At 33.5% G+C, this 26,072-nt stretch overlaps 2 protein-coding genes across 2 annotated transcripts; one reads left to right on the top strand and one right to left on the bottom strand.

Moving 5' to 3' along the window:
* The first annotated feature begins 639 nt into the window (after positions 1-639).
* Positions 640-4,548, top strand: LOC132615603 (ras-related protein Rab11D). Its single transcript, XM_060330217.1, has 2 exons — positions 640-1,023; positions 3,842-4,548. The coding sequence occupies exons 1-2, from the start codon at positions 797-799 to the stop codon at positions 4,281-4,283; spliced, it is 669 nt and encodes a 222-aa protein (XP_060186200.1). The 5' UTR covers positions 640-796; the 3' UTR covers positions 4,284-4,548.
* Positions 4,549-9,417: 4,869 nt separating this feature from the next.
* Positions 9,418-20,130, bottom strand: LOC132615602 (uncharacterized). Its single transcript, XM_060330216.1, has 15 exons — positions 19,848-20,130; positions 18,840-18,928; positions 17,806-17,872; positions 17,567-17,682; positions 15,862-15,928; positions 15,702-15,750; positions 15,528-15,613; positions 15,137-15,399; positions 14,882-14,937; positions 14,430-14,515; positions 13,107-13,199; positions 11,958-12,270; positions 10,787-11,445; positions 10,223-10,457; positions 9,418-9,889 (listed from the first exon to the last, which is right to left on the bottom strand). The coding sequence occupies exons 1-15, from the start codon at positions 20,046-20,048 to the stop codon at positions 9,642-9,644; spliced, it is 2,628 nt and encodes an 875-aa protein (XP_060186199.1). The 5' UTR covers positions 20,049-20,130; the 3' UTR covers positions 9,418-9,641.
* Between the last annotated feature and the right edge of the window lie 5,942 nt (positions 20,131-26,072).

The raw sequence follows: 26,072 nt of genomic DNA, 5'->3' as shown, positions 1-26,072 counted from the left end.
TAATTTAAACAATTGGGTAGACGATTATTTATGTTAGTTGTTTCTAAATATGAATCGAATCGCTTACAATACTTCAAAACAACAACAACAAAATATCCAATATAATTCAATAAGTGGGGTTTGAAAAGTGTAAAGTGTACATCATCTTATCCCTATCTTGGCAGGTAGAGAGTACCCTCGACACAAGTAACGCAGAAATAACATTAGGATAGCAAGAAAACTAAAGTAAATACGATAACAAGTAATAATAGAAAACCAAGAATAAGAAATGTACTAATACTAAAATATAAGATAATGACGGGAATAATATTGATACAACAACTTAGGGCCCGTTTGTCCATAAGAATTATTCACTTTTTTCCGAATTTTTTTTTCAAGTTTTTCTAAAATCAGCATTTGGCCATAAAAATTTCAAATATAACTTGAAGTTATCTCCAGACTTTGAAAAACAAAAAGATAATTACATTTCAATAAAAAATTACATTTCAACAAAAATACAATTTCAAAAACTATGGCCAAACACAACTTCAACTCCAAAATTTCAAAAAAAGTGATTTTTTTTTTTTATTTCTATGGCCAAACGCCTACTTGGTCAATACTTATAATGATAATAATTCAGGATTTCATTAACACATTATTACAAGTGACAGCAAGATTCTAGTTAAGACACAGCCAACATTTGTTTCCCTGTCTTTCTCTCCTCTTTTTCCCTCTCATTCTCTTTCTGCTTTCTATACTCATTTTCTTCTTTCCATTTTTACACACAACTTTTAGTGCTAAATTTGAAAGAACAAAAATGGCAAGTGGAGGTGGCTATGGTGATGCAAAAATAGACTATGTTTTTAAGGTGGTTTTAATAGGTGATTCAGCTGTGGGAAAATCACAAATATTGGCTAGATTTGCAAGAAATGAGTTTAGTCTTGATTCTAAAGCTACAATTGGTGTTGAGTTTCAAACAAGAACACTTGTTATTCAACATAAATCTGTTAAAGCTCAGATCTGGGATACTGCTGGCCAAGAAAGGTAAATGGAGTTTTTTTTTTTTTTGGCTAAAGATTGATTCTTTTTTAGTTCTTCTTGTTTTGCTATAAGTATTGTTAAGTCAATTAAAAATGAATGAGAAAAAGGGTGTCAAAGAAAAAAGTTGGTATGATCTGCAAAAAAATATTAATGTCATATAAAAATTGGAAGAGAGGGAGTACATTTTTGCTCTTTCAGTTATATATATAGCTGCAAAGTTTATTCTTTTTAAGTCTTCTTGTTTTGCTATAAGTATTTGTTAAGTCATAACTTTTGATGATTAGAAATGAATGAGAAAATGTGTATCAATGAAAAAAGTTGGTTGATCTGCAAAATATTAATCATATAAAAATGGAATAGAGGGAGTACATTTTTGCTTTTTCAGTTGTATATATAGCTGCAAAATTGATTGTTTATAGTTCTTCTTGTTTTGCTAGAAGTATTTGTTTAGTTACAACTTTTGATGATTAAAAATGAATGAGAAAATGGGTGTCAAAGAAAAAAGGTTGTTTTGATCTGCAGATATTAATGTCATATAAAAGTGGAAGAGAGGGAGTACATTTTTTTGGTAAATTTTTAGCTGAGAAGTTTAAGAAATTTGTGTGTTTGTCTTATTTAGTGCTGTTTTCTTCACTTTGATCTGCCTTTTCTTGTTCTTTTGTTCTATGGTTGAAGTTGCTGGAATCTTAAAAGAGAATTAGCACTGTTTTCATTTTAAATTATCCAGACCTGGGATCAGCTATGTTGCTCAAGACTCTTCAAAAATGTTGACGGGCGTGCTCGGATCCTCCAAAATAGTGCATTTTTTAAGGATCCGACATGAGTGAGACAACATTATTGGAGAGTCCGAGTAACATAGCCGTGATGTGCTGACTAGATTTTCACATTTGCTATATTTGATTGATTCATCGGGTTTGAACTGTACATTCTTGAATTTGGAGTTTTCATAATTCCACTTCCTTTCCAAGTAGATCTCTGTGAAAAGGAAAAGCTTTTAGTATTTCAACTAGTAAAATCTGTAGATTCTTGTTGTATTTGTCAAGTTTAAATTTATGATTTTGGCAATTTGGCGCGGTATTCTGGTATGTGGAGAGAGATGTTCACTTGAAATTTAAGACTTGACGACACTTACTTGGGATCTTGGATAAAGTAGCAAAAATAGTTTAAAAACTTTAACTTAACTTGATGAGTAAAAGAGGTGAATCAGGCAAACTCAATCAGTGAAGAATCAAGACTCGCACATAAAAAAGTTTTTGAAGAAACGTTGACTCGCAACTCGGTGCATATTAGTATTAAATTGATAGTCTTACATCTAAATGCTATTTTAGCAAAACTGTGAAGTTAGATTTGCCTTTTGCTATCAATTTTGTTGTCAAATGCTTAGTCTTTCTAAAATCACCCGAGTTTAGCTTGATATTGGTGAATTTGTAAATTGAACCATGATGGTGAATTTGTAAATGAACACGTGTATATTTATTCAGACATTTAGGTGGTTAGTTTTTCTTTTCGTTCTTAATGATTAATTTCCTCCAAATCACTCAAACAATCATGTATTAGAGGAGAAACTAGTGATGACTATCACTATTACATTACTTAAGTTGAAATACAAGCTCCGAGAAGTTCCTGTTTATTCTTTTTCGATCACCTAGAAATCCCTGAATGTGTGTGGTACATGGTTCGAACTTGAACTCAAATAACTATGGACCCCCTCTCTACCCCTATCCACTTATATACCTAGCTTTTGGCTTCGGCTGGGTTCAAACCTATGATGTGTGCCTAGTCCACGCATCACCCGTTGCGCTCTTACCACTAGTCTTAACCGGTAAAACCATCAGATCCTTTTTTCTTGTTGGAGGTGGCGGTCGAGTGGGGGGTCATGCCCAATTTTCTTTGGCAGCTTCTATGTTCTTGGTTTAACTAAGACGCACTAAAATTCGCTTTTAGATAGGGTTTTTCTGGTGTTCCTTATCAGCTTCTATGTTCCTTGGTTTAACTAAGACACACTAAAATTCCCTTTTTTAGATAAGGTTTTTCTAGTGTTCCTTAGTGTTGGATAAAGTGCCATCATGGAGGGGACTTAATCTCTTGATGCCTTTAAACGTATTAACTTCACTGAAAAATGTGCTATCTTGGAGGCATCATAAATAACATTTTAGAAAACATCCATGCTAACTGAATAGTGCCTTGATATGGTGTTTTGAGCCTTTGGTTCTCACTAATCATGTGCAAAATATGACTGCTTTTGGACCAGATCTTATTTTTATTTGGATGAAAGATCTCATACTATCGTATTGCCTTAGCATGCAAATGCAGTCCTGTATGTACTTCTTGATTCTAAAAGGATTCATCTTTCTTGAAAAGAAAACAACTACTATTAGTTTCAAAAAAAATAAAACTACTCTTATTAATTCCTTTTGATTTATAAGTATGATGCTTGGAATTAGCTTGTGGGATTACACTAGGTATGTTGTTGTATGCACGGAATTAGCTCTTTCTTATGCAATTTAGACGATGAGAGGTATCCATTTTGCCTCACGGTTTCTATTGTCTATGACTGCTATCAAACTGGATATAATAAAAGTTTCGGACACTACTACAAAACAGAAATTAGGAATTAGCGACAGACAAATTTTGTAGCTAAACAGCAAAATCCGTCCTAATCCTAGCTAGTGATGGATTATCAAAATTTGTTTCTACGAGCAATTTAGCAACGGATTAGCTACGAAGTTCATAGCTAATTCCAGTTTCTTCCCCCCCTCCCTCTTTTTTAAGTCTTAATAACTTATATGTAACTCAGTCATTGCTTTGTTGTCATGATCAGATATAGAGCTGTCACAAGCGCTTACTACAGGGGAGCTGTTGGAGCTCTATTGGTTTACGACATAACAAAACGCCAAACTTTTGATCACATGCCACGCTGGCTTGAAGAGTTACGTGCGCATGCTGACAAGAACATCGTGATTATGCTGATCGGAAATAAAACTGATCTTGAAGATCAACGAGCTGTTCCCACCGAGGATGCTAAAGAATTTGCACAGAAAGAGGGATTATTCTTCTTAGAGACATCTGCTATGGAGGGCAGAAATGTCGAGGACGCGTTTTTTACTGTTTTGACAGAGATCTTCAACATTGTGAACAAGAAGAATCTCGCTGCAGGTGATGATCAAGCGAATGGTAATCCTGCTTCTTTAACGGGAAAGAAAATTCTTGTACCTGGTCCTGCACAAGTTATCCCAGAAAAGAAAGCATGTTGTAGATCTTGAGAAATTGGGATTTTTGAAAGAACAAAAAAAAAAAGGGATCTTGAGATATTGAGATTTGGTGTTTCTTTTTCATTCTTTGGGTGTCAATCAATTTCTTGGGTATGTTAGATTTCAAAAATCATCTCATAGTGATTCTTGAAAGTCGTTTTTGTTTATATGTTATGATGTTATTTCTGTACTGTTTTAATGAAAGGAAATAGTTACATAAAGGATAATTGCACTCGGTCCTCCATTTATTGATGAATTCTGGTTGTGATTCTTGTAATATTTTGCTAACCATATTTAATTTTCAATTATCAATTAACTAAACTGTGTGTTTGGTCCCTTTATATAAGAAGTACGTGGTATGTCATATTATTCTTAGAGCTATGTAATCCTAAAATATGGGGTAACATACAAATTTAACATAGGCCAAAATATATATGCAGGCGCTTAAACTTGTCACAAAATTCCTCCTAGGCACCTAAACTATACCATTTCCCATGTCACCCAAAATATGCAAAGGGCCTTGGTTATGGCGAGAACGGTCTAAATGGGAAATGGTATATTTTAGGTGCCTAGAAGGAATTCCGTGACAAGTTTAAGTGCCCGCATATGTGTTTGGCCTTTAACATAATTCATGGATAATTGAAATGGATGTTAAATGTGTTTAGTCAGAAACACAAGGACTAATAAAAGTACTAATTTCCCATTGATTAATATCATTGACATGTATGCGGGACTATGAATATGATTTAGTAGTAGTATTTCAGGTTTGGCACATGAAGGATTGCATATGAGAATTAAAAAAAATATTAGTGACTTACAAAGATTAGTTCGGTTCAATATAATACAGAAGCTGATTAGTTTGAATTAACTTGCAAAAATCTATAAGTAACACTATAACTTATTTCCATAACTTGAAATCAGATTGTGTTGTGTAACTTATTGTAGAGGACACATTCTTCTAACATAGTGGCACATCTACTCACTTGTTAAATGCAAGGGGTAGGTTTTTTAACTATTATAGAAGCACCAGTTTGAGAACGTTTCGTCGTCCGTCAGGGCATTTCCGCAAATAAAATGAAAACTGAGGATAATTAATAAATCATTCTTAACCCTCAGGGGTTGGCCTGATGGCAATTGACTTGAGCCTTAGGGTGCTCCCTTTCAAGGTCTCAAGTTCGAAACCCACTGGGTGCAAACAATTTCTGAGGGCCATCGGACTGGGGAAACCCTGAATTAACCGTGGTGCACTTGCGGGAAACTCCTTGCCGAGGGCCTGTGCACCCACGGGATTAGTCGGGGCTCAAAGAGACTCGGACACCCGTGGTTAATCAAAAAAAAATAAATCATTCTTCAACTCTTATTTTGACTCTACACGTGTCCATTGTGGCAGGCCCTATGTCTCCTTCTTCACATTTTAGGTGTCTTTATTTTCAAAATACTCTCTTACATAAAAGGTCTACCCCTCTTTCAATTTTTGTCCAGAATCTTCATCATCTTTCATTTAGTCGTCCGTTAAGCATTAAAAAAAAAAATGTGATCTCATATTAAACATCAACTAATATTAAAAAATAAAAAATAAAAATCAACCAATAATAAAAAAAAAAAGTAAAAAAAGTGAAACTCACCATCTCCAAACTCACGGGAAAAAAAAGTGGATCCCATATTAACAAAATCAAGCAATATAAAAAAAAAGTGAATCTTATATTAAAAAAACAAACAGTGTAAAAAAAAAGTGCAGACTTTGTATTCGTAGCAAATACTAATATAATAAAGTTTTAGATACGGAGCACAAACTACAATGTTATATTAATCGTGTTTTGAACATAGTATCTCATATTGACAAAATCAAGCAATATAAAAAAAAAGTGAATCCCATATTAAAAAAAACAATGTCAAAAAAAAAGTGCATACTTTGTATTCGTAGCAAACACTAATATAATAAAGTTTTAGATACGGAGCACAAACTACAATGTTATATTAATCGTGTTTTGAACATAGTATATCTATATATATATGCATAAAAATAGTGCAAATAATAATGTCCAAAAGGGTGGCTCCATACTAAACAACACCAAGCAATATAAAAAAAAAACTATACAAAATTGTCCCTTAAAAAAAAAAGGTGGGCCTCATACTAAATAACACCAAGCAATAAAAAAAAGGAAGAAAAAAAAGTGGAACTCACCATCTCTAAACTCATGGGAAAAAAAAAGTGGACCCCATATTAACAAAATCAAGCAATAAAAAAAACAAAGTGAACTCCAAATTAAAAAAAATATAATGTTAAAAAAAAGTACAGACTTTGTATTCGTAGCAAATACTAATATAATAAAGTTTTAGATACGGAGCACAAACTATAATGTTATATTAATCGTGTTTTGAACATAGTATATGTATATATATTATATGTATAAAAATAGTGCAAACTAATAATGTAAAAAAAAAAGAGCACCCCATAAAGGGTGGACCCCATACTAAAAAATATCAAGCAATATAAAAAAATAAAAATAAAAAGTGGAACCCATTATCTCCAAACTCACGGTAAAAAAAAAAGTGGACCCCATATTAACAAAATCAAGCAATATAAAAAAAAGTGAACCCCATATTAAAAAAAAATAATGTAAAAAAAAAATGAAGACTTTGTATTCGTGGTAAATACTAATATAATAAAGTTTTAGATACGGAGTACAAACTATAATGTTATATTAATCGTGTTTTGAACATAGTATATATATATATATATATATATATATATATATATATATATATATATATATATATATATATATATATATATATATATATAAAATAGTGCAAATTAATAATGTCCAAAAAAAAAGTGCACCCCATATTAAAAAATCAAATAATATTCATGTAATTTTCAAAGTATCTCATTAAGCCAATAATGATGGATTCATTGCCACGTGCGTATCAATCCATTAGTGAGAACAAATGAAATTGCTTTTCTTCAAAAGGTTAAGTAGTCAAACCATACAGTTTTTTTTTATATTAGCCTGAGATCTAATCTAGATATTAAACTGTTGTATTTGCTATTCCGCCATGTCATTTATTTATTATGTTTACTAAAATAAATATACTTAAAATATTTATATTTTAGAATAAGATAGAATTTAATTACTTTTTTATTTATATTCTTACTCTAATAAATGTAAAAAGAGATTAATGTCGTAAAAAAAATATATCAAATGGAGATCAAATAACGAATAAGGTAAATTAATCAAATTATAATTCTAATCGACGTTTTCTTAAAAAACCATGCAAAAGACAACATGACAAGTAAAATGAGCTAAACCGAGAATATTTACCAAAAATAAAAAAATAGTATTTTTTCGTTTAAATAGAAAATCAATTTCTACTTTGTTTCGTTTTAAACATGTAAAATTAATTTAATAATTTGAATTAGAATTATCCAAATCAAAATTTGATAAAAAATAATAAATATTTTACACCTTTAAATTAATCGAATTAAAATTGAAAGTATCAACTGATGCTTAAATATTGCTATTTTTTTTTATCTCAAATAGAGGAAAATAGTTTCCTTTTAAACAAGTCTTCTCTTTTAAAAAATATTAATAAATTTGTCGATTTTGTATTCGTAGCAAGCATTAATATAATAAAGTTTTAGATATAGAGCACAAACTACAATGTTATATTAATCGTGTTTTGAACATAATATATATATATATATATATATATATATATATATATATATATATATATATATATATACATATTGTATGTATATTCAAAGACAACTATATACACATTAATGCACTATAATGTAAAGTGTTGGGCCCGTGCACAGCACGAGCATAGGCCGCCTAGTTAATTAGAAAGGGAGGACAGAATATACACATCTGCTACCTAACAGAGAACCTATTTATAGCATGACAAAAAGGACAGCTAAGTCATAAGATCCACAGATGTGAAGATTGTCCAAACAACTTAAAATGTCTTCATGTGTGACAAAATGGTGAATGCTCATTTCCCATTACAAAAAGGTCTATATATGAAGACATTAAAGTTGGTTGGATTAGTCGGACTAGTAGATTTCAAATACCGAATGGTTAAATCAAAATATGAAAATTGATTGCATTTGAAAGAGTTCATCAATAATCAAGATATGCCAACTCAAAGAGGGAAATGCAAGAGGCATTAGTGGTCTTTTTTGCCTCGGTTGTTATTGGAAAGAGAGTCGTTGTGATTCTTTGCTTCATCCCAAAAATAACTGTACATGAATAAGCTCTTTCAAGAAGGCGGCTTTTTTCCGAAATTTCAGGAAAAATCTTTTGAAAATTCTTTTCACAACCACTTATATACTTTTGTTTATAACATTGGGACACAACTTTCTACAATTTTTTATTATGATTCTTAGAAGAGTCAAAATAATGTAGATCTTCCTTTTGTTGGGACACGAGAAAGATTTTTTTCTTAAAGTTCATCAAGAAAATTGAAAAGCTTTTTGACAATGAAATAGTTAATATCTGGTTAGATAACTTAAGACTATTATATGCATTAATTCTTTTTATTTTGCTAGAATTTGACACGTTGGAATAGGAATAATCAAAATATAAAAACTAACAGGTGGTTGTAAGGGATTATAATCCCAGAATAAATCGTAAGATAATTTCATCTCATGTTTGGTACAATTTGTTTATTCCGGAATTAGCAATTAGGGGATTGCTTATACCACATTTGTGGTATTACTTTATACTCACTCCATTCCATAATAAATGGTGTTCTAGGCTTTTCATTATGTTTCAAAATAAATGATATTTTAAAATTTCAAGAAAAAATTGATCTTATACTTCCAAACTTACTCATATTTATAATCAACAATCATTCAATAGCTTCTCTTTTTCTAAGCATTAATTAGAGATAAATTAGTAAAAATACTCATAATTTTCTGGGAGTAAGCAATTTCTTAAGGGGTGTGCCTAAAAACACCACTTATTATGAAATGGAGGGAGTACCACTCTGGGATAACAAGAAGCTGACACATTTGCCCTTCTCCAAAGCTTTTCTCCTGGCAAAGATTTTAAAAGTTCTATTTAATCTTTCCAATGGAAAAAAAATATGCTGCTATGTACTAACCAGCAATTGGCTGCAGAGAGTGGAAACAAAATTTAGGCTTAATGTCCATAACTATAGAACTTAATCTTCAACATATTAATTAAAATACATAAAATAAGGGGATTCTTCAAACCATCTTCATCTAAGAATTATTTTTGTATATATTCCATTGAATAAACTTGAAAACCTACAAACAAGCAATTACTAAATTTCACAATCATGGTACACCTATAACAACTTCCAAAATTGTTAGTTATAGGAGAAAGGAGTTTTCTCTCATGGTTGTTCTGTGTTTTCTTTAACTTCATCTTCAACTGCTTCAACTATTTCATCTGCTTTGGTAGATGATGGCTCGATTTCAGGCAAGGACGGATTTGTTTCCCCCTCCACACCCATGGACATCCTTTCAAGAAGTTCTTGGCAATCAAGTGCAGTGACCATCACTGAGATATTAGCCCTGCCTCTCCAGCATCCTATAGCGATAGTTGATGGATCTGCTTGAGCTTCTGATAGTGTCTTATTTTCTGCAAGAAACAATCAACGAAACTTAAACAGAAGCGAAGCAATGAGGGTTTTTTCTAGCAAATGAGGAATAATATACTGGTTGAAGTTGAAAAAAGCGAATTTGAAATTGAAGTTCATAAAGAGTATTTGGAAGTTAAAGTTGTGCTGGAAATGAATTTCACTTGGAAAAACAGTGTTTGTGAGTGAAATACTCCTCAAACAATTTCCAATATTTCACCAGTATTTCAAATACTGAAATTTAGTATTTGCAAACAGATGGCCAATCTTCAACTTGCAAAAACTGATTTCAGTATTTGCAAGTGAGGTCATGGCCAAACACTATTGGATCTAACCTTTATTCAGAACCACCACACAACAACCCATCAACAGCTGTGAGGCCTTTTCACCAAATTCAGCATCCACAAAATCACCAAATTTAATGCTCTTGTACTGCAAAAGATGCTTGAAGTCTGCAGGAGATGCGTATAATATTTGTTTGGTTATATGTGGCAGCATTAATGGCAATCCTTCAGATGATATGCGGAATATACATGGTGCAGATGCACCATCTTTTGATGTTTGGCGCTCCTGCAATGTGGAAAGAACCAAAGCAAAAGGTCATCTAAACGGTGCAATAGGCAATAGCACATGAAAAAAGAAAAAAAACACTAAGGGGGGTGGGGATTGCCACTTTTGCTATTTCGTCTGCCCAACTAGTTTGGGACTTGAGGCATAGTTATTGTTGGTGCAATTTTTACTAATATCACAAAACCCTATGATGAGAAGTCACGTGTCAAACTTGACAAATAATCCATGAAGAGAAGTTAGGTGTCAAATGTGACAAAATCCCCACGAAGAGAAGTTATGTATAATATTGGAGAAAAATCTCATGAAGTGTCAAATTCGGATAGACTTACAAACATCTTGAGCCCAACTGAAGCTATTTTAAGCTGCTGACCAGCTAGAAAATTGAGATGGAGAACTTCCTTCACAGACTTTGACACATAGTAAATTCTCTTCACATGGTTCATATCGCTATTCCTCGTAATCAAATGTCCTTCGAATAGAAAGGATTCCTTGATACCGTAGAATTCCTTTATCTTACCCACAACCGCCTCCTCCTTGTAAAATATAACTGGGTCAACCCCTCTCCACTTGCCTTGCATTTGTAATTTTCTTTTCCCCCTAACAGTCTCAGGCTCAGATTTTATATCATTTGAAGGTTGAGTTTCGTCTTTCTCGGTTTTCTCCAACATTACACTGGGCTCAGTATCCACAGCAGTTTCATCAGTTCCGTTGCTAGCATCATCCATAGTCACATCTTGGCTACCAATAGAATCCACTGGCTTAACATCCTCGGCTTTTTCATCTTCTTTGACCTTAGTTGTTACACTTTCAGCTTGAATATCAGCATCATCCATAGTCGCTTCTTGGCTACCAGCAGAATCCACTGGCTTAACATCGTCGGCATTCACATCTTCCTTGACCTTGGTTGTTAAACTTTCCGCTTGAATAACATCACGCGAACTCGACTTCCCTCGCGAAGACATGGGCTTCTTTTGCTGAAATGCTGCAGCTGCCAGAAAGGAACAAATGCCAAATGATCCAATTTTCTGATTAATGTACTAATTAGGGATGTCAAATGGGGGGGGGGGGGTGTTGGGCTGGATTTGGGAGGGTCAAAATGGGCTGAGTCAATAAATGAGCGGGTCATTAACTCGCCCAAAAGTTACTTGGGCTGAAATGGGCTAAAAACGGGTCATAACCCTATCCGCCCAATTCTTATCAAGTTTTAATCTTTTTGTATGTTCTTTTATAAATTTTCAAGTACCTAATAAAATTGTTATTTTTCTTTATTATAGCTATATATAATACATAAAATTAAAAAGAAAAACGTTTTGAAAATATTTTAACAAGGTTTCTATGGGTCAGTTTGGGCTACATTTCACCCCAATTTTTAGAAGCTAAAATATGCTGAGCTAATAAATAGGCAGGTTAACCCGCCCAAACTTGAGCGGGTAATGTTTTCATGGGCTAATTTGCCACCCCAGTGCTAATGAACAAGGGGCAGTAAAACTTTAAACTCACCCGGCAACGGAGAAAGCTTTTGAAATACGGAAATAAAGAAGGCTCCACTATTCTGATCATGCGGCACTATCCTCATACAACGCTCCAGCGGTAGAGTTGAAACTTCCGCATCCGAGATCGTAGCTGCAGTTGCAGGATCTTCGCCATTACCATTATTTCCATTATCAGACAATTGGTTGCTAGTTGCATCATCATTTTTCTCAGATTCATCCACATAGGTTTTGCCAGATGGGAACATCCCTGGAACAATTGCATTTCTACGATACTCAGGAACCTCTTTGTAAGAAGCCCACCACGCTCCTTTATCTCGGACCTGTGCATACAGATGAACAAACAGCCATTCAAATCATGCAGTGTAAAGCAACGGAACCTGTCTAGCACAACTGGAATTGAAATGTTTTAAGAACTCATTTTAATCTTTGCTCATGCTCCGGCACGCACTAAAGATCAATAGAACTTATAAATACAGACAAGATCTTTGAAAATCTATCGAGATTATTAAATCATGCGATCACCTCCTAGTATTCTTGGAAGCGGTACAGGAATCATACAACAGAATACTCATTGTCCCAATCTGTTTGAGACTCTTTCCTTTTTTGACCTTCCAAAATATTGACACATTTCTATACTTAAAAGCTAATTACATAATTTTAACATTCCCACTGTTGCATTCAAAAGTCTTTGTATTCTTCTTAAACAACATGTCCAGTCAAACACTGCCAAGCAAATTGGATGGCAGGAGTATTAAATTTTATATTCCACCCACAGAAGAAAATAATAACACAAAGCTGGGTGAAACACACAGGAAAAAAATTTCTCATGTTCGTAAACACTAATTTCCCAATCCTTACCTCCCTGAACGTGGTTAAAGCTCCGTGCATGCGAACTATTCAAAAGTAAAAGCAAAAGCAATATTCAGCCTTGACCGAAAATCTCATGAACCAGTTTCAATTTCAAATCAGAAAAGGGAATATATTCCAATCTTAGTATTCAAAGTTCCTGTGGTCATATTGATTTTCTTCCCGAATTTTCTCAACCAGGGAAAAGGGGTTGGGTGGGGTCACAACGACCCCAATCTGTTATATAGAGATCCCATAACATGGAGAAAAGAGATGAAGGTTAAGGATGAACTTTTTTTTTTTACTACACCTTCCATTTTTTGAGACCTGGCCTGCGAACAAGCTGAGGAATCTCACTGGACACATCAACAAGTTCGACGGACTCCCCACATCTCCTCAAGACCTGCAAATATCAAAAGACAGTTTGGGAGGAGGCACAACAAGCTTTAAAGTACTTGCGATATTCCAACACACATATATATATATGTGCATGTATGTATGTGTAATCACTGCTTCTCAGGAAAATTATACTGATTAATCATCGGCCATCTAGAGTGTCAGAAGAAGCAGGAAAACATGTAGCAATTGTTGCAATTTTGGGACAAAACATTCAACTACCAAGTTAAAGAAGCTTTGCTGCACTCACTGACAAAATTGTACTTCTCATGAAACCCTTTACAATACCAAGCAATTCTATGGACTACAAAGGGTTATTAAAGGATTGAAGTTGATGTAACAAGACAGTTATTCCCACTAACGAATCAAACAGAAAGTGTACTTACATCATATCAACAGTCCACATGAAACAATATACGCAATAAACGAATTCAAATAACCCAAATGTTGGGTACGGTAAAAACTGGAAGGAGGAAATTTAGCATGGCATTCGACAACGAAAAGTTTGCAGCAAATCTTAGGACCTAAAGCTCCATTAGAGATTCTCCCTAGGCCTCCCCCCTACCACAGTTAACCAAGACCAGTCACTTAATAATTTTTGTTTCTCTTGGAAAACCCTTTTCGCGCCACTTAGTCTTATCCCCTTCTTGGGATATTTTAGTCATAGGTTCTATAGGAACTATGTGGTGTTAGGCTGTCTGTCTTCTTGTAGTTGGATCTCCAAGTTTTTGGAATGCTCCGTATCTGACTATAGGTCTGATGTTTAGTCTTTTGATCTCGTTAGAAATTTGTACGCCAGTAGAAAATGTAGAGACTTACTAGTGTTGGAGAACCTAAATTATTCAATATTGGATTGAGAAGGGCCTAGATGGAGTGACATCAATCGGGAATTATAGAACAAACTCCTGCTAGCTTGGGATCGCGGTATAGTTGTTATGGTTGAATAAAACAGTAATATAAGCAACAAAATGTTAATTGATATGCCCACATTCGTCCTTTTTTTAAGGGCAAGATACACATTTGGCCGGTCGGCCAAAAATAATTACATTCGCTAGCCAAATATATAACAAATATACACTATTATGAATAGGAAACGTAAAATTTATCAATATCATATATTAATATACAACAAATATACATTTTCTAGCTATTATTCTGGTGGGCGGCTTTTAATGTCAATTTCTCTTTTCTTAATAAGGGAAGAATAAATAAGCCAGCATTCTTCCTAATGAGTTACCTCAGCAATCACGGCCTCATTCTCAATGGGATTCATTGAGCAAGTTGAATAAACCATCCTTCCACCAACTTTAAGCAAAGACAATCCTGCAATATACGTTTTAAACCAATCACGTAACTACAGAAGGCAACTCAGAAAGGTAAAAAGATATCACATAGCATTGTGCACGGCTTATATACAGAAACCTATAACAACTATGCCTCAGTCGCAAACAAAATGGGGTAGGTCAGTCATATGAATCCTCACTACCATGTTTCGCCATTTAAATTCATGTTAGGCCAACATTATACAAAATAAAAGTACAAAATAACGAGTATTAGAAGTAATAAAATAACAGGAATAAGGAAAGAATTGGAAATATGAAAATCAAGAAGAGACTGAAAAATGCAGTGAGGTAAAATTGTCTGTGAATGAGTGTAACAGAGGGGGGCAGAGAGAGAGAGAGCAAGAACCTCGCATTGCTATCTGAATCTGTAGCCCGTGGAGACCATTACCATTTCCAGCATTCCTGTATGATGCAAACATAGGGGGAGGGAGAAGGTGCACATTAGAAACCATCATAAGCAGTAAAATGAGAGTGATACGGACTACAATAGTACACTGATTATGTATTATTTATACTTATATACAGAACCTATACATTTGCTGGCTATTTTTCAATTTAGATCATTGAAAGGCATTGGACTGTAATTATCTCTAATAACTACCATTTCCTCCATATATCAGGAGCCTTGCGCAGAGTGCCATCACCACTGCATGGAACATCGCACAAGACACGATCAAACTGAAGCTGATTAATATCTAACTCCCTCACTTTTTGCGTCTCGGAGCCATTTCCACTATTTCTTAAATGACAGCTCGGAAAGTGCTGTGCTTCATGGTTTGTGACGATCAAGTTGGCAGTAGACATTCTCTTCGTTTGGTGAATAAGAAGGTTACACCTTTGGACATCAACGTCATTTGCTAAGACCTATATAAAGAGTCATCCCAAAAAGAACCAAAACGATGTCACAAAGGCGCAGATAGTTCACATGAAAACAAGAAAGATTGGACATTTGAAAAGGCAAACAAAGAAGCTATTTAAGGAAGGAAGAAGACCATTCCACCAGGTAATATCCCTGGTTCAGCCATGTGGTGTATCATCTCGAGCAACTGAAATGTTTTAGATCCGGGAGCTGCACACACTGCATGATTATACGAACAGTCAGAATGAATATGTAACTTAGAAGATAACATGCAATTGTAACTTAGAATCTGTAGAAAGTAACCTACTGTCAAGAGCAAAATGATCTGGACGTACATCCAGGAACAGGGGAGGAACCTGAATCAAAGCATTCATAAGATGAAGTCAATAAAAGGAGAAATATCAAGCAAATCTGAAATGGGATAGTCCAATCGGAAACATAGAGAGATGAAGGTCAACTTGACAAACCATGCTAACAGCCTCTTGTCTCGTAATGTTTCCAATTTCATTTTGTAGCTTCAAGAACTCATGGAACCTGAAAGTTTATAGTAATGACCTCAAATTGTTTATCAGAAACAATCAGAAGTTGTCTTCAATTATAGGTCCAATCTTTTTTTATCAGAATCAGTTTGTATGCACTATGTAGTTCAAAATGTGCAAGCTTTATTTATTTCCATGTGATTCTTCTTCAACAATATCTATGAAATTATAAGCACAATTTATCTCGATAGTAATGTAAGATACCATATCTCCTGTGAACAATGAGTCTTTTTTTTTGGGGGGATAAGTCGCAATGAGAATTTTTGTACCCCCTCCATTCTATTTTATTCGAACTACTTCCTGTATAAGTCCGTCCCAAAATGTTGACCACTTTATCTTATTTATTTTCTCGAACCAAGAAATCCCCAAGGGCCAATGGTACACGGTTCGAAAATCGGTAGATGATGAGCATGCTCCTCTACCCTTCTCCACTTAAATACCAGGCTCTTGTCCACAACGGGGTTCGAATCTGTGGCGTGTGCCTAACCACACATCACAAACTACGGTCTTACCACTAGACCAAAGCCCAGGAGCAAATATGGACCACTTCATTTAAGTAGCACGACTATTTCCCTCCACCAACATAAAGTAATACTTCATTCAAAGTTTGATATGACATCTTCTCAATAAACTTCTTTTCTACTATGTCAAATTTTAAATGGTCAGTTCAAATTATCCTCCACCAAACTGCATAAAATACTCAGACAACTCTTAAACTCTGTGAAAGTAGAGAAATCCAATGAAATTGGGACTATCAAAACTTCAAAAGGGTAGGTCACACTTGAAAAAAGACACCAGGAAGTTCTATTACCAGCCTTGTCAATAGGGGAATAGACTGCTTTACGCGCTCATATTCAGATTCTTAATAGCAACTTCATGTTCACTGAAATGAGCCCGAAATCCACAACCAAACTCAACTAATAGCTTCAATGTGTATTTTATACCAAGAAGGATTACACTTAAAACATAGAAATAACAGGGGAATGACAAAGTTTGCACGGGGAAGTAGAAAGGAGATGAGAGGGAGACTCAGAAAGGGATGAGGGAATGCAGACTCTTCATAACAATTCACATAGCCTACTCCTTAAGACTCTACTACTTATAACAAACATCTTCCGCTTTGCTCAACCTGGGTCCCAATTAAATCCCCTTAACAGACCATTAAGTTGCTTAACCCGTTGGTTTTTCCTCTTTTTAACCCTCGGCCCAATTACCTTCTATAAATCAGCTTCTAACCCAATAATATAATCATAAATGAGCCTGTTCACAACATTCACTGAAGCCAACATCACGTAAGCATCATTTTCTACCAACAGTTTCAAACTGAGCCCTTCAGTCGCGACTGAAACTTTTCATGATAAATGGGAAGAAAAGCAACTATTAATTAAGTAGGTATAAAAATGGAATCTGGGTCCAGAATATTCAAACCTGTATATTAAAAATGTCAAATAAGATGAAAAGTGGTGGATATCCTGTAGTCCTCTTACAAGAATATCAAGAGTTAAAGATGCTTTAAAGAATTTATGATTTCCATAAAGGATGACAAAAGTCATCTATATGAACTCATGAAAAATTATATGGTAGAAAAGCAGTAAAGCTGATATAACACTTAAACAGGAAATGCATCGCTAACCTCTCAAGTATTTGGTTCTTCCTCAACTGGTTGCGTGAAAAATTAGATTGCCAAGCAAAATTCTCTGGATACCAAGGTAATGGTTTTATTCCCTCGATCTCACTCCCATCAACACCCTGAATCATACTTAAAATATAGAATCATTAAGCCATAGAATGATTATCCTCCAAAAACTGCATATGTAATGCAGGAAGTTCATAAATAAAAGGGAAACATAATTGATTATTCAGCTGATCAACCTCTGCCTGAATAGATTTCATAAAATCGTTCTCCAGCTTGCTCCGGATATCCATATAGCACTGGGTACTGCAACATTAACAAAATGGGAAGTTCAATATAATTTAATCTATAAGAAATTGTAGGCTACAACAAACAAGTTTACTTAGTCTTTACATACTACTTGGAACTTGAAGCAGGAGGATTTGCTACATTTAACCATTTATTTTAGAGCAATGTGTTATCGTTTAAGATTTTAAAAGAAGAACCTCACATAATAATAAGAAAAGATGATATTAGGCTATTACGGGTATATACTAATAACAGCACATAGCCACTCTGAACAAGGTGCACTTGTCATGCAATCGTGACAAGAGAAGCATGTATATCCACTACCAAATTTGTATCTAATATAGTAAAAGCCATTGTGCCATCAAAAGCACAGGAAATGAAGCTTTACATATTGTGCAATTAGGGGTCATTTGTTGTTGCTTAGAGTTATGCAGGTATTAGTAATGCGGGGTTAGTTATGTGGGGTGTAGTTATTCATGTATAAGTTATGTGAGTTATTTCATTTCTACCCTGCATAAAATAATACATATATTGGCTCATAACTTATACATGTTTTAGTTATGTGAGATTGTAAAATGTTAACTACATACCGTACGTGGTATGCTGAATTTTATACAAAGCAGCTAAAAAGCTACCAAACATGCTAATAACTATGCTAGTTTTAATACATTAATAATTCCCTTCCTAACCAGCAACCAATCTACCCCTTAGAGCTTATGAAAACTTTGCATGTGAAAGATAAATGCTCAAAGTTCACAAATGTAACTACATTTTTCTGTCAATTTTAGTAACATTTAGCAGACTTAGGCTCTCTTCAAGAAAGAAACGCTACAATCCAATCTTGTGAATCCAATCAATCCTAAAGCCAGAAAGACAAACAAAAGGAAACAACCAGCATTCATTAAACTATATTTCAGTTATATTCCTTACAGTTCCATCAAGATAGCAAAAGAAGATCCCAATGGGGCAAATTGTAAACAGAAACCTGGAGTTAATCCTGAATGCAGCAGGCAATGGAGTTCTAAGAGAGCCAATAAAAGTATCCCATTCTTCAGTTGGTACTATTCCTTGCTCCTACAACAAAAAATATTCAAAACTCATCACTCAACTAAACATATAAGCAAATACCCACATCACAAATACCAAAAAAGACAACTCTTTTTACCTTACAATACTTATCAAAGGCAAGATTTTGACATATAAGCAAATACCCACATCCCAAATAACCAAAAAAGACTACTTCTTTTACCTTACAATACTCATCAAAGGCAAGATTTTGACATACAAGCATGGGCAAATTTATGCATAAATTTTGGGTCACGTGAGCACATGATCACTGGACTAAACTCGATACATTATGTATATAATTCTGAAAATACATATATATAATATTAACTAAAGGAACACATGGTCAAAATAGGCTGAGTGGAGCACTAGGCAGAGGCTATGTTTACATCCTCAAGGTCACAGGTTCAATCCCCAGCTAGATGACTTTTCTTTCCTTTATTTCTAATTACAACAAGTCCCAAAAAGCAAAAAAAAACAAAAAAACTCCATGGGATAATCTACAACGAGAAGTCGATGTCACAATAGAATTTTATATCTTATCTTAAAGCAATGGTGAACCTTCCTCATGACCCATAACACAAATACCAAAACAAAACCTTAAATACTCATCAAAGGCAAGATTTTGACATATAAGCAAATACCCACATCACAAATACCAAAAAAGACAACTCGTTCACCTAACAATACTCATCAAATGCAATATTTTGACATATAAGCAGACACCCAAATCACAAATAACCAAAAAAGACAACTTTTTTTACCTTACAGTACTCATCAAATGCAGTATTTTGACATATAAGCAGATACCCCCGTCAGAAAAACCAAAAAAACACTTCTTTTTTACCTTAAATACTCATTAAAGGCAAGAATTTGACATATAAGCAAATACCCACAACACAAATACCAAAAAAGATTAAATTTTTACCTTATAATAGTCATCAAATGCAGGATTTTGAGTGGCAAAAGGTTCCCAATGTTTCTTACTAGGTTGTTCTTTGTTGTCATCATCATTAGTAGTAACATTGTCTTGTTGCTCAGAATCATCATGTTTGCTTCTTTTCCAAACATTATCTCTGTTCTGTCTAAAGTGTTTTCTTTGAGTTCTAGACCTTCCTCTTCCACCCATCTTTTTTCTTGTTTGGCTGCTGCAAATTCAAATGGTGAAAGAATGGTTTTTTTGCTCAAAGGGGGGGCAGAAAAGAGGGAAACTGAACATCTTTTTGTGGGGTTTATTTGGCAGAATTGAACTTTTGGGCTGCTAAATTCCTGGGCTTAAAGAATTGGTTACGGCCCGCTTCTTTTGGACCCTCAACCCAATTTGTACTCATTTTTTTGCGCGGATTGGCTTCTTTCGGGGTGGCCTTTAATTTTTGTCCCTCAAATTGCTGGTCTTTAATTTTTGTCCTTCACATAAAAAAGTGGCCAAAAATAACCCGAGGTTCTGCATTTAAACCCCCGCTCAGTAAAAAAAACAAATCGCAAGGCAAGGCTTTGGGAAAAGTCTGCATTATGCTGCATAGGTTGCCTTAAAGGCATAACTCGGATCCGCAAAAGTCTGCCTTATAAGGCAAGTTATGTCAGATCCGGCATAATTAAAGTTATGCCTTAAGACAACCTATGTCGTCTCTGAAAGAGGTTTCTTTAGCATAACTAAAAGTTTATAAGGCAACCTCTGTTGGATCCGATAAAACTTTAGTTATGCCTTAAGGTAATCTACGCCGCATAAGGCAGATTTTCCAAAAGTCTTACCTTGCGATTTTATTTTTAATTTTATGCCTAAGCTGAGATTCGAACCCAAAACCTCAGGATATTCTAGGCGAAAGACAAAAATTAAAGATCAGCAATTTGAGGGATGAAAATTAAAGACCACCCCGAATAAGGGACATTCCTCCGAATTGCCCATTTGTACTTGGGCCAACCATTAACGAGGATTTTAGCCCACACGACTTAGAAAGAAACAATTGAAAAAGTCATTTAATTTCGTTTCTTTCTTTCTGTTTTCATTTTATCAAAGCAACCTTATATCTTGGTAATTTTAAATCAAAAAAAAAAAAAATCATCCTTGTCAGAATGCGCTATTGGAATGAAATTAAATTTTGTGAAATCATAATGAATATTTGAATTTGATGATGGTTCATAACACCAACAACATTAGTTTTAGCGGTTTTGATAAAGAAATTTTCGTTAACTTTTAAAGATCGAGCCAACACTAATTATTATGATTATGATATATAACTATATTATAAGCTTCCAATGTAAAGTATTCCTTTCATGTGAAAAAGAATGTATTTACACCTAGTATTTATATTAACTTGATAAATATATAACATGTGTCTTTGTATACATCGTTATTACTAACTCATATTAATTAATTAATATACGTTCTTACTGTAATTTATCACTTAACTATAATATTTTTTTAATAATTTATAATAATATCAAATGTGAATAAAATTTTACCAGTTCGACGGACCATTGGTGGGGCAAGCTCTCTTGAATATTTTTTTTAATGTATATATATATATAGATTTGTAATATAATATGTACGTAGTATTTATTTTACACATGTATCCATTTCTAGTTGCAGCTGTCGTAATCCATGTTTGACATTCCAAATGGGAACAAAGTCTATCATATCCTCCTTCTTAAAGACATCCAATTATTACTTGGTTGTTCCCCATTTTCCTTACAATCTGGTCCAATAATTCAGTCCCCTATATGGAGTAAATATCACTAAATACATATTTTTTGGGATATATTTGTCACTCGATAGCTAGGTGGTCACATCTCCACTAACCATAAAGTGACAGACATGGGTGACCCATTTATGTAAAGGATATGGTTAAATTAGTGCTAAATTAAGCACTCAAATTATTGCAGCTATAGTAGCTTGGTCTTACGACTTTTCAACCTTAAGTAATGCTTATACATATGTTAATTTCTAATGTTTTCATTCTTTTAGATATAGTGGTGGGGTCCTATGAAAGAAACGGATAGACTGACAAGTTAGACATGAATTTTCTTAAGTAAACGGTGGTGTCAGTATTACTCGGTGCGCACCTCCACTATTTACCGACTTTCGATTACTAGTAAATACTGGATAATTTTTTTCGTCAACGTTTAGACGAATGGAAAAAAAATCAGCTAATATTTTTTATGTCTATTGTGTTTTGAGTCCAGTCTTTCATTATTATTCATCCACTTTATTTATCGTTGGTTACACCTGCAAGTGCTAGTTGAAATCGAATCATATGCCACTAATGTACCATTTGACACCATATATTTATGTAAAATGATCTACTAAATACTTAATTATAAAAATCTTATCCACTGGCAAAATATTAATCAAATTTTATGAAATACTTGTTTATCTCCTTTTCGTTAGAGAGATTTTTTCTTTTTTCATTTTTTCCCTTTATACAATTATCTTCTCAATGATGTCATTGATAAAAAGTTTAAGTTATATACTTAGTCAGTATAATGAATTGTTACACTATCATAGTTGTTGTAAAAATATTAGAGATGATCACATTAAGAAGAACAAATAAGAGACAATAAAACATAATAACAACAATAAAGATAAGACAGAATTAAAATTGAAAAACCCGATTCAAAGCACGCTATGGATGGCGCTGTCTTCAGAATAGAATTTCATTGCTACCCGGGTGTAAATAGCAAAGTGACGTTCTACTCCCAAGATACAATGAACCACTTAGGAATCTTCTAATGTGCGCTCAAATAGAAGTTCCGGAAAACCCTTTTTAATCTCTCAACTGCTTTTGTATGAATTCGGAATAAGAAGAAAAAAGACACTCAAAGAGAAGGAAAGGATAAAGTACTTAAAGATTTGAATTTCCTATTTAATTATTTCCTGCAGCAATAGGATAGTATTTATAGAAAGTATTCACACGTCTTCATGAATGGATGTACCTCTAAGATTGGATGACACATTTTCACAATGAATAGGTATATCCTTTAAAGAATGGGTAACACTTTTTCATGATATATTTTGTGTTTCAAAAATGGTGCTTTCAAATTTTGAATCACTTCTAAATAAATTCCAATAATCCTCCACATGATTCAAGAATTTAAAGGAATACAAGAACAGTCTTTTATAATGATGTCAGTAAAGGTGTCTTGTGGACTTGAACCTCACTTAGTATGATGAAATCCAACCGGAAGGATCATAGTGAACTCAAGTCTTGAACTAGAACCTTGTAGCCCGATCTTCAACTCAACATACACATTATACGAGATTTTGATCGAGTTCATAAAGGGGGTCGTGCTTTAACAGCCTTGTGCTCAAATCTTGATTCGCGAGTGCTCTACAGAAGAGCCCAATCTCGTAGGTTGCGCTTCACAACCACACTCGAATAGGTGAATTCTTCAAGGATATGTGTAACAGAAGCATATCCAGCATCATTTGCTATGAATTCATTGAGAATATGTACTCTTCCTAACTGTTACATCAAGTACCATAATAATTAATCACCCAATCAAGTACCATGATAATTAATCACTCATGAAGGGACTAAGATAAAAATATAAGTTATGGTACTTCTCCAATTATTGGACAGCTTGTTGTTACCACATTGAACCTCCGTCTTGGGATCTCGAATCAGTAAAGTTGGGTTGCCACCGCCAGTAATTACAAATTAAGAGCTTTAGTCTCATTCCTTCTTAGAACTACAACTTGATTTATGCAAGGTGTTTCAATTTGTTAATCCACAATATGTCTTGATGAAGTGCACTCCAACACGCTCCGATTTTAAATCATTAATAATTGCTTTCTGCCTCAAGCTTGGATATCTCTTCCGCTTTGAATTTTGCAATAGCAATTCAATAATTACAAAGAAAAGCAAACAATTAGAATAGACTTTACAATAATGGTAATATTGATTAAAACTCAAACCATTCCACAAGTCATACCGTCACATAGAGGGCTATCATAATTTAAATAATATCAGGAAATACATGTTTCTTGAAATATTTCCACTTGGAAGGAAGTTTTTCACTTTAATGATTTCTCTGACACCTAACTTCCTTTGAGGTCAACTAAGATAATCATGTAACAAGCCTCACGTTGTACAATTTAATATCTCATGTTTAAACTATTTCAGCGGGCACATCAGTTTCAAATAAATTGTAACAATTATTCAAACGTCAACCCCCCACATTTTATATGCCAACCCATGAACTTTAATATTCATGTTATTATGCACGTAGAAGTAAAATCACAAATTAACATTACTATACATAATCCCTTATTTAAAGTCAACATCACTTGATCACATGCATAATTAAGCATGAAGCAGATTCATTATGTTCCTCACTATTTTGAAATACAGATAGAAATACACATTTTGCTCAAAAGTCACGTCCTTTCAAAATTAACTGAATGGTTGTCACATTAATGATAATTTTTTATTGTGCAAAAGTTAATTAATGCCTATCAATATCATAATCCATGAATGTTTGACAAGAGGATTAATAAATTTATTATGAAGGTCAGTGATTCAAGGGATTCCATAATATTTATCAGTATTTGTGACTTCATGCTACATCCATAAACACATATGCGAAACGACAGCGATGATGAGACTTTGCTTAAAGTGTTCAAGACACAATATATGTTCTTCACAAGCCACAATAAAAATTTTAAATTTAGTAAGATTATAAAACTCTAATAAATCCTCAAATCTTGTCTACACGAAAGTATCATCATTTTTCTTATGACCTTAATGTCACAACAATTTTCAATTAAAAAATATGTTTTTTTTTACTATAAGCTAAGTAATTTACTTTATTCTCTTGATCTTAAAATGATAAAAATAATTTTCAAGTATTGATATGATCCTTATAAATAAAATGCTTTATATCATCTCACAACTTGAAAATAAACTTCACATATAATCTTTACGCAAGAATACAAATCACAGTGAACACATATGAATAATGTTATTCCTAAAATTAACAAGCATTTTAAGATCATCATATAAGTGAATCTTCTACCCTAACATTATGAAAAGAAATTTCATGAGAAACACAAGGGTGGAAATTTATAAATAAATAATTAGTAGAGTTAAGAAAGTAGAACCCGATTATGGAATAATTTTCTTCTTAAATTTGTTGCTGGCCACATTTTCGGCATTAAAATCGAAATACATGTTGCCCTATATAATTTAGTAAAACTTATACAAATAGCTACCTTTTAATAGCTTCTAACTAGTTATAGCTACAAGTCGAAGATTTACAATTCATAGCTGCTTTTGGCTGTATTTCAGTTATATCTCACATTTTTGAAATACAATGAAATATAGCGAAATACAAAACACGTTAGAGTAAATTTAGGCTCTATTTTTGGAACATATTTTTTTTTAAAAAAATCTGAGAGAAAAAATAGGCTATATTTTTGGAACATAATATTCTTTTCCTTTTTAAATAGTAAGTCAAATTAAATCAACCATATTTGACACAAATCACTGAAGAGTAAAATCATGCCCTATTTATGGAACAGTTTTTTTTTTTTTTTTAAAACTATGGGATTCACGCATAACGGTTGTTCTTCCATAAAAGTTTACAAATCTCTCTCAACTTTTATCACTAAAAAATATACACTGAAATATAATGAAATATGGTTAATTCGTTAAGAAATATAAAGTTGTAGTATGTGTATATACAATGGAATACAATGAAATATATCAGAAACTGTTTTATAAATTAGAAATACAAAATGCAGAAATCCATTGAAATACAAAAGTCGTGAAAACAAAGTGTAGTAAAAATAGACTCTATATTTGGAACATTCACTATATTTACACCAAAAAAACATAAATACAACGAAATAATATACTGAAATATACTTAAAATTAAATATACTGTTTGTTAATACACAGAAATACATTGAAATATACACTAAAATATACTGAAACATTTTATCAAACACTTGGTGGGCATGAAGCTCCACAACTCTCATCGATGGTGTTCTCATGGGAAAGAAGTGAGTCGTCTCAGATTGCTATAAAAAGGATGTTATCCGGAGATAAAGACTTTCAATTGGACTAGTTAATAGAGCTTCACTCTATCGTCCTTCACCGTTGTTAGAGCTCTTTTTTTCACTCCGTCGTCGACCATGGCTTCACTCTATCAT

Source organism: Lycium barbarum, chromosome 10 (assembly GCF_019175385.1).
Source record: "Lycium barbarum isolate Lr01 chromosome 10, ASM1917538v2, whole genome shotgun sequence".
Lineage (NCBI taxonomy): Eukaryota > Viridiplantae > Streptophyta > Magnoliopsida > Solanales > Solanaceae > Lycium > Lycium barbarum.
Note: the sequence above shows the minus strand (reverse complement) of the source record. Positions and strands in the feature narration are given on the sequence as shown.